Here is an 18,348-nt window from a genome sequence, read left to right as displayed (position 1 = left end):
GTAGTCGTAGTCGTAGTAGTAGTCGTAGTCGTCGTAGTCGTCGTAGTAGTCGTCGTCGTTGTAGTAGTAGTAGTCGTAGTAGTAGTAGTAGTCGTAGTCGTCGTAGTCGTAGTCGTAGTAGTAGTAGTAGTAGTAGTAGTAGCCGTCGTAGTAGTAGTAGTAGTAGTAGTAGTAGTAGTAGTAGTAGTAGTAGTAGTAGTAGTAGTAGTCGTAGTAGTAGTAGTAGTAGTAGTAAAAGTAGTAATAGTAGTGGCAGTAGTAGTAAAAGTAGTAATAGAAGACATGGTAGAATAAGTGGTGGTGGTGGTGGTGTAGTAGTAGTAGTAGTAGTAGTAGTAGTAGTAGTAGTAGTAGTAGTAGTAGTAGTAGTAGTAGTAGTAGTAGTAGTAGAAGTAGTAGTAGTAGTAGTAGTAGTAGTAGTAGTAGTAGTAGTAGAAGTAGTAGCAGTAGCAGTAGCAGCAGCAGTAGCAGCATTACAATACCAATACTTAAGAATAATCAAATGGGAAAAGGTAACCTAGCACTGGCAGTAAATATGGGGCTCATTTACAGGTCAGATTTGGAATCTCTGCTGTAAAATGAGATTTTGAATGAATTAAAGGGAGGAAAATCTGTAATAAAAAGAACATGCATTAACCGTAGTTGTTTCCCTTGTTTGAACCATGCTTAATCCTTAAAATGCCTATTTCCAGTAACTGTGACCTTCACCTGTGACCTTGACCATTGACCTAGTGACCTCAAAATCAATAGGGGTCATCTGCGAGTCATGATCAATGTACCTATGAAGTTTCATGATCCTAGCCCCAAGCGTTCTTGAGTTATCATCCGGAAACCACCTGGTGGACCGACCGACCAACAGACTGACAGACCGACTTCCCGACAGACCGACATGTGCAAAGCAATATACCCCCTCTTCTCCGAAGGGGGGCATAATAAGGAAAACTGCCCCGCCCACTGGTGACCATGTTTTTCAATGGACCGGAACCACTTTTGAACTCAACCAACATATCATTAAGACAAACATTTTGACAAAGTAACATGAAGATTGGGCATGAAATGTGACTTCTAAAGTGTTTATATGTTTTTTCTTTTTTTTTACCTAGTGACCTAGTTTTTGACTTGGCATGACCCAGTTTTGAACTCGACCGAGATTTCATTGGGACGAAGCTTCTGACCAAGTTTCATGAAGATCGGACAATAAATGTGGCCTCTAGAGTGTTTACGAACAAATGTTAACAGACGGACGGAAGGAAGACGAACAAAGACCGGTCACAAAAGCTCACCTGAGCAATCAGGTGAGCTAAAAATCTTCTGACCAGGTTTCATGATGATCGGACAATAAATGTGGCTTCTAGAGTGTAAACAAGGTTTTTACTATAGCTATATAAGGAAAAATGCCACGCCCCCTTGGCGGCCATGTTTTTCAACCAACCCGAACCATTTTCAAACTCATCCAAGATATCATTAGGGTGAATTTTCCTACCAAGTTTCATGAAGATCGGACATTAAATGTGGCCTCTAGAGTGTTAACAAGATTTTACTATAGCCATACATAGCAATATAAGGAAAAATGCCCCGCCCTTTGGCAGCCATATTTTTCAAGCCAACGTAACCATTTTCGAACTCATCCAAGATATCATTGAGACCAATCTTCTGACCAAATTTCATGAAGATTGGACAATAAATGTGGCCTCTAGAGTGTTAACAAGGTTTTACTTAAGCCATATTTAGCCATATAAGGAAAAATGCCCCGCCCCCCCCTGGTGGCCATGTTTTTAAAGCAACGGAAACCATTTTCAAACTCATCCAAGATATCATTGGGATGAATCTTCTGACCAAGTTTCATGAAGATTGGACAATAAATGTGGCCTGTAGATTGTTAACAAGATTTTAATTTAGCCATATAAAGCCATATAAGGAAAAATGTCCCTCCAAACATAAGATTTTTTTGTTAGACATGACAGAGAATAAAATATATAATATAAAAAACACTTCTTTGTGTATGCTTCAGACTTCTATATACATACCTGGTTTCTTATCATGCACTGCCAACATCTTGCTGTACTGTCGACTGATCAGGTCCAAGGCTTTCTGAAATGTCCCGCATAAAAGAGTGTACCAACATTGCAAATGTGGCAGAGTGAGGAAAATGAAACCAACACTCTGTTGGTTCCAGACATTCCCATAAGTGTCGGAACGTTGGACCTGACCGACGTTTTTAAAGACAGATCCGCTTGAAAATGCTGTTGCCTGTCCATATGTCGGTGAAATAATTCAAGATAAAAATTTGATTTATTTCACAGAAATAAAACATATGAAAAGAAAAAGCGAGCTAAAATGAAACATAAGCATAAAACATGACATCGTATCTTTGTTTACATTCATACTAAGTTATTGCGCATGCGCACTCAACACTTTCTCCAATTCATAAGTTTTTGTCAATAGTTTTTTTTGGGTGAAAGCAAACACATTCTGCAGCTCAGATCGTTGTGATCAGGGAATTAACAGTTCGTTTCCTTTCAACTTTCTTTAAAAGACCCCGTTAATTGATCTATGTATCTTTGTGGCCAGTTCGTTGACATTTTTATTTGAATTCTGAGTTGTCATATAATTTCTCGACCCGTAAATATTTGCCATTATAAGTTTCTAAATTCCAATAATTGCTTTGTGCTTTTAAAACAGAGTCTGTAATATGTAATTGATAATTGTTAATTGATATTCTTCAGTCACTGTCACATTTAACTATTAGTTTCTGAAAGCATTTGTTTTAATAGTGATTTTCATACCGGTATATATTTCTGGAATTTTCTATTGACAAATTGTTTTGTCAAAGACTATTTAAGTGGTTTAATTTTTGTTTTTAGAAAAAAAAATGAGAATGTTCTAATTTGTAATTGTTCATTTTTCATTGTTCAATGTTGTGTTGTTGTTTTTTTCATTTTCCATTTCATTTTCCAACTATTATTATGTCAATACCTTTAAGTTGGAAACTTAATGCAGGTTTTGGGCTGTCGTTCGCCAGGTTTGCAAATAGTAAAAAGTTTGCAATATCTGCAAATAAAATAATTGTTTGGCGAACACACGTGGCGAAGATTTTTCTGTTCAGTGTCACTCTAGATAATAAACTCTTTAAACTGTAGACGGTGGGCCAATACTTAAATTGTAATTGAACCAGAAAATTGATACGCAGTGTGCATCAATTCAGTCAGAACTGGTAATAGAGACAAAGCCAATGGCTGGAGCCGAACCACATTAGGCTAAACTTCCCAAATGTATTCAGACATAAACCAGTATGTTTTTTCATTGATATTTCGGTCTTATGAATCCCTGACCAGTCCTGCAAGTTATCTAAATCTGTAAGACCGGATGTCCTATGGATTTTATATACTTTTGCAAAGGTCTATGGTTCTGTATATTTATTTCCAATGGTGTTATTTTAAATAAAATAATTTGTTTTTTTTATTTAATAATTTGTTCAAGTATAGCTTAATACAACACATGTTCAGTATTCCCTATATTATGTTGTACAACTCTATATTTAACCTAGAGTGGGAAAGGTAGCTATACAAATGAAACTATAACTATCAGAAATTAACACGCCAAACAGTTACAATGAATGATTATAATTATTTAATAAAACTGCCTGATAAATGCTAATGCTATAGGTAATTGTCCATATTTGACCTTTAAACTATAAGTATGACCTTGACCTTGGAGCTATAGATACAGGTGTTTGGTCTGAAATGCTATCTCCACATTGTGATCAGTTATGTAAATTACAGTTTAAAGACTGATGCAAGATGGAGTCAAGAGCTGGAAAACCTGTATCATCGCCATGTGTGTTACCTGTGTGAACTTGAACTTTGGGCTGTGATTGCAGGTATTGCAGCCGATGTGTAGTCTCAGTATGGTGACAGGTTGGGTTAAGTTACTTTAACATTCCCTGATATATGATGAAGTAACAATCTTCAAAAAAATGACAGACACTCTTCTGCACATACACCAATTAGCACTTGTGACAGCTTAATCAAGCTGTTTGAAGAGAGCTTCACAAAAATGTTTTTATTTAAATTAGCTACAGGTTTTCATTACGTCTGAAAGTACCAGACTATGTTTAACTTACAAGCTGTTTGGCAAAGGCTATGTAAGACAGCCAGAGTTTCAGGTCTTCTGGAAATCTATAGAGCGCCAACTGAAACCAGAACAATAACATTATCAAACAGGTCATAACCTATCACAAACATAATTGAAAATATACAATTACAATTGCTTATCCTGATTTACATTATGATTGCATAAACTTAAATCTTGGTGAAGAACATCCATACCATTATTTTCCAAGGAAAATATATGAGACAAATAATCACATAAAAACAATTAAATTACGATTGATTTAATAAAATGACATTAACGCAAAAATACTGAATATACAGACTCAAGAGAAATGAAATTAAGCTATCCATGTAGCTAAAGTTTGTATACATGTAGCTAAAGTTTGTATCCATGTAGCTAAAGTTTGCGTACAATACTTTCCTAGCTATGCATGTAGCTAAAGTTTGCGTTCAATACTTTCCGCCTAGACTGGACTTTCGTTTAAAGTCTATTTCAGTTAAGCAAATATTCCATAAAAGAGGAAAGTGTCGTCCCTCATTAGAATGTGCAAACTGCACAGGTTTATCTGGGACACTTTAAGCACGTATAATAAGCCCCGCTTTCCTGTGTCACAGCTTAATCTATTTTGTACCATTCATTTTGTTTTTGCGACTTAAAAAACACAACACATTTCAGAAGTATATGAAAACCAGGGGTTTTTTTGGCCCGATTTTATAGCCGAAATTCGGCTATGTTCCCAATCCCAACAAGTATACTTTTTTCCCAAAATGTGGCAAAAAATTCCCAATTTCCAAAAAAAAAAAAAAATTTTTTTTTTTTTTTTTTAGAAAGAAGTCTTATGTGTATTATATCTCAATTTTAATTCAATTACATCTAACAAAGCATTATATGATTTTTTTCATTTAATTTGAATGATTATAAAGAGTTAAATCAAATTAAGTATTTCCCTAATCAGTGGACTTTTCGTGTGGAAAAAAAGGCTAATGAATTTATTTTCCCAATTTCATGAAAATGCCGATAAAATTCCCAATTCCAAAGCCATGGGCTATCTTCCCAAAAAGTGGAAAAAAAAACCTGGAAAACAACATGAAAACAAAAGTCAATTAAGTCATGTCACTGTCATTGTCCATAAATGAATGAACAAAATGAAGTAAAGACCAGCAGTGTGTTTGTATTAATACCTTGAACAGTCTGTGTATCCTACTGGTTATGTTGTTATCGATCTCAATCTTCTTGTGGGTGTACCCAGTTCTCTGAAAATATATCACCAAGTGACTTGGTGGTAGCAGTGTTAAACAATGGCATAAAATATGCAACTGATGTAACATATTCCTTAAGTAAACCTTTAGTAAACAAGAGATGTGTTTGTCAGAAACACAATGCCCCCTATTGCGCCGCTTTGAAATAAAATTTCAATATATCATTTGGCAAGAAATTATCTCCCTTTTAAAGCTTATTACTTCCCTTGGATTGTATTTTTTTACTTTTCACCTTGAAGGATGACCTTGACCTTTCACTACTCAAAATGTGCAGCTTCATGAGATACACATGCATGCCAAATATCAAGTTGCTATCTTCAATATTGCAAAAATTATCGCAAAACTTTAACCAAGGTTAAAGTTTTGATACAGAATGACAGACAGACAGGCCAAAAACAATATGCCCCGATCATTCGATCCAGGGAGCATAAAAATTATCAGAGTAAGCCCTGGAGAACAATACAATACTTAATTCTTTAATTATTATCCTCAGAGAACCAGCGTTGTATCCAGGGCTAATCAGTGCAGGGCTGCACAGCTCCTGTTATTTGGTCTGCCACCATGCCCTTTCCATATCCAATTAGCATTCATGGCCTTTTATTAGGTGCTAATATTATCCTAAACAGCGGCCCTTGTGATAACTGATGAAGGTTTTCATAAAGAAGGAAACACATGTATGTTCTTGAAGAAAAAATAACAATTGAGTGAATAGGCAATGTTCTGAAGTAGAAATTTACTGGCACAAAAAAAACTCATTTACACTTTTTATTTGATTTTTAATGTTGCTGATCTAAACTATAAAAGTCGTAGCATTTTTTATATTATTGTTTTGAAACAACTTATATAGCATTATTCCACAAGCAAACAAAATTATCGCATAATTAGTACAAACCATGATAAAATTAATTTGTAATACACTGCAACGCCGATATATCGCGGACCGGTATATCGCGCTGTCCAATATATCGCGCTTTGGCAATGGCTCCCAAAAATCCGACAAGCATCATCATTAAATGACATGTTTTAATCTGAGAGTTCGCTAACTTAAGCAAAACTCCGGTTATAGCTAGTGGTAACACCCTATATTTCGAGGCTTACTATGGAACGCAGTGAAGCGTGAACAACAGTCAATAAGTGACAGTGTTGTTTACACACGGCTAGGGTTGTTTTTAACACAAAAGAAATAACCAATTAGTGTCATTGCAAAGGTAATATTGGTAGTTTACTGGTATATAAATCGTTAAATTTCGGTACTGGTCATGAATTTCTTTGTCCTGATAAAAAGCGCGCGAAAGTTGGCGTGGGTGTATTTATTTGTAAATAAAAATTTCGTAGCGGGTACAACATTGAGATAATTTAATTTCCATTAAAAGTTTCGTTGTAAATTTCAATTAGAGTACCGCAGTATCTCGACAATTATATTTACTACGTTTTTGACGGCAATAATTCTTCTTTTTAGCTGATTCGCGAGCGATATCGTACATGAAAATAAAAAATGTAATTTACATTTGGTTTTTATGATAAATAAGATACGTACGTAGTTATGAAAATGTTTATTGTAGAATTGGTTTGCAATTATTACTATACAAATATGTAGCAGCGCCGTATATAAAATGAAAACATTGGGAAATTTGACAAATTAACCGCAATTAAATTATGTTAGACATTTCTAGAGTAATATCGCGCGCTGGATATATCGCGCTCGCGATCTTTGGACCCCACCAACCGCGATATATCGGCGTTGCAGTGTAGTTGTCTGTTGTTTAATCATTTTAAAAAAGATTTTAACAAATGTTCAAAGGCATTTTGCATTAAAATAATGTATTAAGTTCAAATTTGTTTATAAGTTCCTAATAATTAGATAAGGCGTATTATTGCTTTTATTTCTAAATCAACACATCATCAGTACTATATACTTTGAAAACAAATAACAATTTCTCCAGTTTAATCTTTTTTAAGCATTCAGGAAACTAACTGATAAAATAAGTAAAACAAGCAAATTCGTTGAATTGATATCCCCCGCCAATATGCTTCTGGACACAATAGTGTTATATTTGACACTCAAAAAAGCATTTGTTCAAAATACAAAGGGCCATAACTCCGTTATTAACAGATGGTGTACAATGCCATTTGGCGTGCATCGACCTCTTATACATATATATACTCATACCAAGTTTCAATGAAATCAGCCAAAGCACTTCCAAAATATGGCTCCGGACACACAAAAAAGCATTTTTTCAAGATACAAAGGGCCATAACTCAGTTATTAACAGACAGTGTACAATGCCATTTGGCGTGCATCATCCTCTTATCAATACATATACCAAGTTTCAATGAAATCCGCCAAAGCACTTCCAAGATATGGGTCCGGACACAAAAGTGCCGGACGGAAGGACGGACGGACAACGCCAAAACAATATCCCTCCGCCTATGGTGGGGGATAACTAGCAAATTCTTTGAATTGATATCCCCGGCAAAATTGCTTCTGGACACAAACGTTTTCTTGACGGATGGACAACGCCCTTTGACCCTCAATGTGTGACCTTGACCTTAGCCCCTAGGATTATGTATGTTGAATGTGAAGCACCCCCAGATGATTGAGAACAACTATGGCAATTTTCATGGCTCTAGCTCATAAGTTAATGGAGATAAAGCTCTAAGCTTATATTAAAAATCACTTTTTCAAGATACAAAGGGCCATAACTCTGTTATTAACAGATGGTGTACAATGCCATTTGGCATGCATCATCCTCTTATCCATATATATACTCATAAAAAGTTTCAATGAAATCCACCAAAGCACTTCCAAAATATGGCTCCGGACGGACTGACGGACAACGCCAAAACAATATCCCTCCACCTATGGCAGGGGCTAACAATACAACATGGGTGTATTGACTTACTTAAAACCAATAAATTGAATAAGCGCTTTTCATCAGATTCACCGCACCATGCCCTTCTAACCTATCGACTAAACACTAAACCACCAATGCAAAATAGTATTCAAAACAACATTACATAATACACTTACATCTCTCCTCTTGCGAACAAGTGCCAATAGATTGGTCTCATACTGAAAAACAAGTTAATTCGCCTTTGTCACCATTTTCTAGTATACAAGTAAAAAACAAGATTGCAAAAAAATCTATTATAAAAATTACAAACAAGAGGGCCAAGATGGCCCTAGTTCGCTCACCTTTTTTTTACAAGGCCTTGTTCATTGAATAGTAGAAAATTCAGTACTCTAGAGCATATTAGATTGGTTCTATTCTGTTTACTTTTGCAGTGTAAGCATATGATAAATTCTGATTGAGTATTGTCCATTTGCATGGGTTTTTTGCAATGCAAACATTTGCAAGTAATGCTAATTCTACATTGTGTTTACAAGGTTTTTGTGAGATTTGGACCTCGTGACCAAGATTTTGACCCTACATGACCCAATGTCAAACTTTGCCTGGTCAAGTATCATCATTATTGGACCAAAACTATGGCCTCTAGTGTGTTTACAAGGTTTTTGTAAGATAAGACCCCATTACCAAGATTTTTACCCAACATGACCCAATGTCAAACTTTGCCTAGTTATTATCAAGAAAAACATCCTGGTCAAGTATCATCATTATTGGACCAAAACTATGGCCTCTAATGTGTTTACAAGGTTTTTGTAAGATTAGACCCCATGACCTAGATTTTGTCCCCACATTACCAAACGTCAAACTTGACCTAGACATTGTCCAGACAAACATCCTGATCAAGTTTCTTCATTATTAAACCAAAACTCTGGCCTATGGAGTGTTTACGAGGTTAGGGCCCTTGCTACACTTTGGGGGATTGGGGCCGGGGCCCTTAGAGGGGGGAATATCACGTCGTTTTGGGCGAAAAGGGGAATTTTACAAGATATTTTCACCAATCATTCAACACTTAATATTGCTCTATTTTAATGTAATTTACATAAATAAACATTTAATCAAAGGTTTAAATAGCAAGATACCAGCTGGCGACATAGGTATAAAATTAAAAAAATATATTTAAAAAAAATTTAGAGGGGGGAATTTTTAGCTGAAATAGGGGAAAAAAGGCCCTGGAGGTTTTTGTAAGATTTGACCTGGTGACCTATATTTTGACCCCCATGACCAAACATCACCCATGACCAAACATCAAACTTTGCTGACAAAAATAAATATTATGACCAAGATTCATAAAATCTGAAACAAAATTGTGACCTCTAGAGTGTTAACAAGGATTTTGTATAATAAAATGAAAATTTTGACAAGCCAAGGGTAATAATTCTGGCATTTTTAATGTGATTTTGCTTATTATCAAACTTGACTGAGATCTTATGGCCATATAGCTTCTCAGCAACTTTGATAAAGAATGCTTGAAAATGTGAATGCTAGAGTGTTTACAAACCAAATGTTAATGGACGGATGGACAGATGACAGGGCCCTCAATCTATTAAATCTGCCACCGAAATTCGGCGGCAGTCCCCAACCTGAAAAGTATACTTTTTTCCCTTTTGGGGGCAAAAATTCCCCCTAAAAAAAAACAATTTTTTTTTTTTTTTTAATAGAACTATGTGTCTCATGATTATTATATCTCAATTCTATTTCAATTTAATCTTTGCAAACATACTAAATTATGAAAAATGCAATGAATATAGTGCAAACATGTACAAATGTAATAATGAGAGAGTAAGTGAAAAATCACCCAAAAAGGGAAACACCGCGAAAAATTCCCCCTCCTAAGGGCTGCGGACCCCTTCCCCAAAAGTAGTGTGAGGGCGCTGGATGACTGACAACGACCGATCCTAAAACCTCACTTGAGCAATCAGATGAGCTAAAAAGTTTGTTTTTTTTTTCACCGATTGGAGCCATTTTCCAACTTGTCCAAGATATCAATAAAACCAATGTCTTGACTAAGTTTCATGATGATTAGGCAAAAAATGTGACTTCTAGAATGTTCACAAGCTTTTTTTTACAATATAAATATCAGGAAAATGGGCCCCCCCTGGCAGCCATGGTTTTCAACGGACTGGAACCATTTTTGAACTCAACCAACATATCATTTAGACAAACATTTTGACAAAGTTACATGAAGATTGGGCATCAAATGTGCCTTATACAGTGTTCACAAGTTTGTTTGTTTTTTACCTAGTTTTTGAACCAGCACGACCCAGTTTCCACTGGTGGCCATGTTTTTTTACCGATCCAAACCATTTTCGAACTCAACCGTCATATCGAGAAAACACATGTTCTGACCAAATTTCATGAAAATTGGGCCAAAAATGTGACTTCTAGAGTGTTCACATGTTTACACTATATACATATAGAGAAAAATGCCCCGACCACTGGTGGCCATGTTTTTCACCGATCTGGACCATTTTTCAAACTCATCCGAGATATCAATAAAACCAACCAAGTTTCATGATGATTGGGCAAAAAATGTGACTTCTTGACTGTTCAAAAGCCTTTTTTACTATATAAATATAAGGAAAACTGCCCCGTCCCCTTGGCAGCCATGTATTTCAACGGACCGGAACCATTTTTTAAACTTAACTCACATATCTAGGAAACAAAATGAATGTTCTGTAAATTTCATGAAGATTGGACCAAACATGTGACTTCTAGAGTGTTCACATGTTTTCACTATATACATATAGAGAAAACTTCCCTGACCCTTGGCGGCCATGTTTTTTCACCAATCTGGACCATTTGCAAACTCGTGCGAGATATCAATAAAACCAATGTTTTGACTACATTTCATGATGATTGGGCAAACATTGTGACTACTAGAGTGTTCACAAGGTTTCTCTATAGCCAAATAAGGAAAACTGCCCCACCCACTGGTGGCCATGTTTTTCAATGGACCGGAACCCTTTTTGAACTAAACCAACATATCATTAAGACAAACATTTTGACAAAGTTACATGAAGATTGGACATGAAATGCGACTTCTATAATGTTTACAAGTTTTTTCCTTTATTTTTTACCTAGTGACCTAGTTTCTGACCCAGCATGACCCAGTTTCGAACTCAATCGAGGTACCATTGAGACAAATCTTCTGACCAAGTTTCATGAAGATCAGAAAGAAATGTGGCCTTTAGAGTGTTAACAAACAAATGTGGACGGACGGACAGACAGTGACAAAGACCGATCACAAAAGCTCACCTGAGCAATCAGGTAAGCTAACAAGAGCTGTCAGAGGACAGCACGCTCGACTATTCAAGTGCTTGACAGTATAACGTAAACCATCATGGAGTCGGAGGGGGGTATAATGTGGGTGTGTGATCATTTAATAGATGATCTTTCAAAAATAAGAAAAAACATTTTTTTTTTGGGGGGGGTGGGGGAGAGGGGGTATAATGTGGGTGTGTGATCATATAATAGATGATCTTTCAAAAATAAAAATAAAATTGTTTTGTGTGTGTGGGGGGGGGGGGGGGGGGCGCGGGGGATGGTTTGAGTGGAGTGCATTGTGGTATATCAGGTAAGTGTTGTTTTGTAAAACTTTAACATAGATTTATCAATAATATGCATATTCTAAGTATAATAGGGGCCATTATTCTGTCAAAATGCTTGATACAGTTGTCTGCTCTTGTTTATAGGTTGGGGTCATGATGGTAAACAAGTATGCAAAATATGAAAGCAATATGTCAAGGGACACAGGAAATATTTGGGGTAGTATGCAAACTTTAACATAGATTTATCAATAATATGCATATTCTAAGTATAAAAGGGGCCATTATTCTGTCAAAATGCTTGATACAGTTATCTGCTCCTATTTATAGGTTGGGGTCATGATGGTAAACAAGTATGCAAAATATGAAAGCAATATGTCAAGGGACAAAGAAAATATTTGGGGTAGTACGAAAACTTAAACATTTGCAAGCTAACACAGACGCTAACGCAGATGCTAATGCAGACTCTAACGCAGACGCTCACGCCGACGCCGGGGTGAGTAGGATAGCTCCACTATATGTATTTCATATATAATAGTCGAACTAAAAAGTCAACATGTGTTTTTAAACTTTAGTTTAAACTGATTTATTTTAGCTTGATTGCGTTTAGAGAACTTACTACTTATCTGAAACACTCTCAAGTCAGTTTCCTAGGACAACAGTCCTTGGTGTCTCTGGGAAAGATCTAAAGATCGCTCCCACAGTTAGAGTCAAACCCATGACCTCCTGGTAGCTAGGCAGACTCATCTAATACACCACAGCCACCAATTTGTGCATCATAATGTTCTAATTTTTTATTTCTAAGAAAGTGTATAAAATATCATAACAATAATGAGTATTCTGTTGAAAAATTTATTACCTGGATATATTGTAGAAAGTCTTCTTTCTGCTTCTGCTTACGACGAAGTTTATACTCATGACCTTTTCTCTTCTCCAGAATTTTGCTGAAATTAATGCAAACCAGACATAAGCTTTTGTTTAGCATTACAGTATTAACCCCTTTACTATTTAGATACATATTTTTACCTATTTGTTGTCACCTAGAAAATTAAATTTAATTACAGACCTTTCTGACTAAATTCAAGTTTTAAAGGCTTCATTTCCCACCCTTGGATATTGATGAGCAGCATAAAACCTGAACAGACTGCGAGTTACTCGATTTAAGCATTTTTTAGTAAAAAGACAGAAACACCAATTTCCCAATTTAAGCAAAAACAAAGCGATTTTTCAAAGTGCAAAGCCATTCCCAAAATGGTGGAAAAAAACACCATGCTGAAATGAAGTAACTTTTAAAGATAAGATGTGATAAAATGCACGGCCAGATTAGCCTTGTCAATTTGTGGCTGAATAACCTTGGTGTCAAATCAACCTGAATTTTCAGACTGGACTGAAAAAGCTTGGGGCCTAAAAAGCCTGCTACGCTATTGCAGTGCATAACCAAGACTGCAACCCTTGATTGTTTACGTAAATAATTGATTACTATACTTTTAACTAATTGACTTTGACACAGCCAGCATATTTAGCATATATTCACTGCTTGTAACTCAAATGGCATGCATTTAAATATTCCCTTTTTCGTCTGCAAAAATGTCAAAACAAGGTGACCTACATGCATTCTTTTAAACAAATTTAAATGATGCGGAGTCAGCCAAACAAGTACAAGGTTCCTGTGGGACTGAAACAACGCCCCCTACTATATTGGGACCCCCATTTTTATTGACAGGACCCCTGACAATAATTAAGGGAGCTAGTCAACTCGTACCTTAGTCAACTCGTACCTTCGGTCAACTCGTACCCGATTTGGTCAACTCGTACCCGATGTTTGGTCAACTCGTACCCCCACTAGTCAACTCGTACCCGAATTGGTCAACACGTACCCTCCTAAAAATTATTTATATATATCAAAGACGTGAAATATGTTTTTGATATGAATATAGATAAAGGTTATAAAAAAAATGTTTTTTTTTTTCAAAAGTAGACAAGTTCATTATTTTTCACACGTGTATAATTATAAAGGACGTGTTTGTCGGCGTTTTGTTTGATAAAATGTTGACTAATAACACCTTTATGACAACAGGACCGTCGGCGATTTGTTAAACAATTTGTTTGTCGTGCATCTAAAATGACACGCGCGGTAGTTGTCGGCATTTTCTTTGATAAAAGGTTTGATTGTAAACACCGCATGAAGACTTAACCAATTAAAGGTATGATCCACTTTGAAGTTAAAGGATATAATTAACTATTTGGAACTGGTGAGTATGTAAAGTCTAAATTATAATGTACACAATAGAAAGTGCATCATTTATTATTTTATATATAAGCTGTATATATTAAATTTATAAATTATTTGTACATTAATATGTGTATTATAATCATTAAGATTATGAGATTTTGAGTGTAACTTCTTGCGTTGTTTATGGTTCTTTCATTCAGCAATATATAACCACCGTCTGTCGGATTATCTAATTTATTGTAATCTTGTCGATCCCTGCATAGGCAAATAAATTTAAAATTCATATAAACATCATTAAATCTCAATAAAAACATCATCAATATTCAATTAACTAAACTGATCAACCTACAATAATTCTCGCGTGTATTGCGCTGTGTGAAGTAGCAACTGGCCTTTATTGAACAATGTCGATTAATTAAAAGATTAAAGAAATAACGGTCTGTGTTAATTGATTGATTGAGTGTCGTATTAACCTAATATAGTTAACATTGAGAACAATTACTAAATCATATAGAAATTAGTTATGTAGAATATGATTATTAAGTTGAAACTATTATCCTAAAGAGTATACTAAATATTGATGCATGCATAAATCATGTTTATAAAACAGAACTGTTATTATTATTTTTTTTAGAAATTATCTTTAATATGATTTTTAATATGATTATAAGCGTATGATTAAGTAAATAAACATAAATTATGTTAATAAAACAGAGCAGTATATTTTAAATTTTGTAGAAATTGGCCTCAAAGAAAATGTTCAATTATAATAAAAACATTAAGGTATAAGATTATTATTATTTAATTATATAAATATTAAAATGGTAAGCAGCGCAACTTAAAGGCCAATTTCGTAAATTATGTAAACGGTCTCCAAATGGAGAGATAAAACATCAATTTATATTAAAACTTTAGTCGATTTCGTCTGCCTTTTCAATTAAAAAGACCATTTATTGTATATGCAAACCAAAATGACCGATATATATATATGATAAATTACGTCTTCGGTGATAGGTTTCTCTTCCGCAATTGACATAGTAACACGACTAAATGTACGTTAGAGTAAGAGTATCTTTGCTTGATGTATTAATTCAATACATTATTTAATTAGAATTTCATACGGATGGATTTGAACGGATTTTGTAATATATTGTTGATTAACTTTTGGACTTGGATGTATTGGACTTTGAAACATTATGTAAAGAACTGAATAAAGAACACAGAACTATCAATAGAGTTATCTGTATACGAGTTATAACGCAACAATTGTATATATCGTCCGCAGATTCCTTCTTTGTATTTCTGTCCGCAAATCCATATAGATTTTTTTGGCGGCCGATTGCAGTATTCTGCGCTCAGCCGCCATTGGTATGTTGTACTATGTACACTAATACCAAGATTAGCAGAAAGCAGGCCCCATATGTATATACAATGAGAACTGATGTATTTATGGAACGTGAATGATATATAACTAATTTACGTTTTTAAATAACTAATTCAATATTGCTTACAGTTAATTTAAAAAAATAAAATGGCATTGTCATAATAGAATTTGGCATTAATCTTATTTTTGCCACAATACAAAAAAAAATGAAACAAAGAAATTTGTATCAGAACGATTTGTATACTTTTTAGGTGTCACACTTGCTCAGTACAACAGAATTGTTTGGTCAACTCGTACCTGCAATAAACATAAAAAACATCAAATGCATGCAAACACCCATCGCAATTTGTTTCCATAAAGAACAAATATTAAAAAGGTACGAGTTGACCAATCTGAAAAATGACTAAAGTACGAGTTGACCAAATCGGGTACGAGTTGACTAGGGTACGAGTTGACTTAGGTACGAGTTGACTGGAAACCATAATTAACTAGAGTCCTAGGGACCCCTAAAATTTGACATGAATGTAAAACCCTGTTGAACAAATTATATGGAGCTCCGAGATATAAAAGTAAACATAAACAACTTATTTCCCTGACGTAGCAATTGCAATAATGAGTATAAGATTTCTACATAGTGACTTTTACACTAAAATCGCTGTTGTTTACCTTGTTTCCTTTTTTGTAAACAAACCGACTCGACACATTTGCTCCAACTCTGGGAGCATTTCCTCTGTACTCTGCTCTACATACTCCGCCATTTTTGCTTAACAATGGACAGACTATTTCAATAGAAAAGTATTCACAAATTTATTTTTACTTAATAACTTTAACAATTCTATTAGAATGAAAATTTGAAATTTAAATTGAACTCCACGTGAATTTTGCGATTGATGGCTCCTCGCCTCTTTTTGAAGAATATCAAACGGTTACACTGAAATCAGCGGCTACACTATGATAATAAACATGTAAAACAGGTGCCCTTAATAAATATCGTGACAGAACCTATACGTTGTTCACGTTACATACAGTTATTTTTTTGCGCGGAGCATGCTTTACAAAGTCTTAAGCTTCGATGCAGAAATATGTTTGCTTTTCCAACGGGTCATCCACAAAGCCCCCATTATTTTGCTTGTTTGAGCCTCGAGCTTTGACGACGAATCGAACAAAATTGTTGTCGCCCCTTCGTTACGGAGTTTTGACGCCTTAAATTCAGCATGCGTGTATTTGTCGTTCTGGTGTGTTTTTGAATATGCGCCTTTCAAACCAAATAGATCGAAAACATACCAAAATGTAGGGACGACATATATGCGTGTCTTTAAATTTATTTCTTACGGAGCGCTTATAAATAATGCGGTCTGGAGTGCTATATCGTTTGGTCGCATTTCAGACCCATTAAAACAAAACCAGACCAAATAAACGTGAAGCCAGACGCAATCATATCCAGAGGAAGTCTTTATTTTTGTGGAGGCACTATATTCACGTTATTTCATCCATCGGTGTTAGTTATGCTAGCAACACCATCGCTAATCACGCAGGTACACCACCTGTTTTTGAAACACATTAATAAACGAGCCAATGCTTCTTCCGAGCTTGCGCTATGGACCAGAATATGTTTTTAAGTTGACGGAGAATTATACAGGGTGAGTAGGTTAAATATGTGATTTTCTTTGCAACATAGTTTGCATTGTTTAAAAAGAAGGCAATGTATTGCGATTCTGCGGAAATATATTCATCCTCAAGTGTACAGAAACATACACAACATACACAACCATATTCGGAAACATGATGACATGTATTAGTTGTGACCTGGTGGGATTTGTAAATGCAAATCTATGTGTTTTGCATGTGTGTTGGGCACATTTCTATCTTATTAAATCGATTACGATATCAAGCAATTGCGTTCAGCTATACAAGTTGCTAAATTCACAAAAACATGGACTTCTTGTCGATCTAATAGATAATGTTGCATTCTTCCAAAAGAGATTGAGTCAATCCCGATGAATTGGTGTTAAGACCAGGAACTGACGCCAATACGCATTTTAAGCTATAATAAAGTGATATTTTATGTAGCAGTTTCAAGGACTTACCTGTGCCACGATGTTTGAACTACGTCCTTAAATGAGTCGCGTTCTGAGAAAACTGGGCATAATGCATGTGCGTAAAGTGTCGTCCCAGATTAGGGACGACACTTTCCGCTTTTATGACATTTTTCGTTTAAATGAAGTCTCTCCTTAGCAAAAATCCAATTAAAGCGGAAAGTGTCGTCACTGATTAGCCTGTGCGGACTGCACAGGCTAATCTGGGACGACACTTTACGCACATGCATTATGCCCAGTTTTCTCAGAACGCGACTCAAATCTTTGTAATATTGCTTGGTGGTATTTACTGTTCGCTACCAACTACACAATGCGTAAAATACAATCTTGTTTGTTTATACTAGATTGACTCTCCTTAAGTTTCGTTGCCGACCATACACTTTTTGTGTGGTACTTCAGAATGTTTTCTTCGATTATATTGCTTAATTCCATCATCATGAAATATAATCGAAAAGGTAAATTTTACATAATTATGAAGTAACTTGTGTTGCAAAGAGATCTCGAAGATTTTTGTCATTACTGTATGCACACACTTGTTGTACACGATTTATTTTAAGGATATTGGGTATTTAGTAATTGGAATTACCGAGTATTACATATTTTTGGTACATATTGTACAATATGTTAAATTTAAAATGCTGACTTATTAAATGAGATGAATGGTTCCTTATAAAATAAAATATCTCCATCTTGTATTTCTAGTAGGTGTGTATATTTTTTTATTGATTTAGGTTTTGGGTGTTTCTTTAATAAAAGTGGTATACAAAGACAAAATATATTTCGAATTTAAGGCATGGGATAAAATTATT

At 35.1% G+C, this 18,348-nt stretch overlaps 1 protein-coding gene across 1 annotated transcript in view; it reads right to left on the bottom strand.

Moving 5' to 3' along the window:
- The window catches only part of LOC127869011 (U3 small nucleolar RNA-associated protein 6 homolog), a 124,746-nt gene extending 108,391 nt beyond the window's left edge, over nucleotides 1-16,355 (bottom strand). The window contains exons 1-6 of the mRNA XM_052411262.1: nucleotides 16,110-16,355; nucleotides 12,686-12,770; nucleotides 8,404-8,445; nucleotides 5,295-5,366; nucleotides 4,124-4,192; nucleotides 2,028-2,091 (exon numbers count right to left, since the gene is read on the bottom strand). Coding sequence (XP_052267222.1) covers nucleotides 2,028-2,091; nucleotides 4,124-4,192; nucleotides 5,295-5,366; nucleotides 8,404-8,445; nucleotides 12,686-12,770; nucleotides 16,110-16,201 — 424 coding nt within the window. The 5' untranslated portion in view covers nucleotides 16,202-16,355. The remainder of the gene's footprint in view (nucleotides 1-2,027; nucleotides 2,092-4,123; nucleotides 4,193-5,294; nucleotides 5,367-8,403; nucleotides 8,446-12,685; nucleotides 12,771-16,109) is intronic.
- Between the last annotated feature and the right edge of the window lie 1,993 nt (nucleotides 16,356-18,348).

This window comes from Dreissena polymorpha, chromosome 2, assembly GCF_020536995.1.
Source record: "Dreissena polymorpha isolate Duluth1 chromosome 2, UMN_Dpol_1.0, whole genome shotgun sequence".
In the NCBI taxonomy this organism is placed as follows: Eukaryota; Metazoa; Mollusca; class Bivalvia; order Myida; family Dreissenidae; genus Dreissena; species Dreissena polymorpha.
This window is presented reverse-complemented; position numbering and strand designations above follow the sequence as displayed.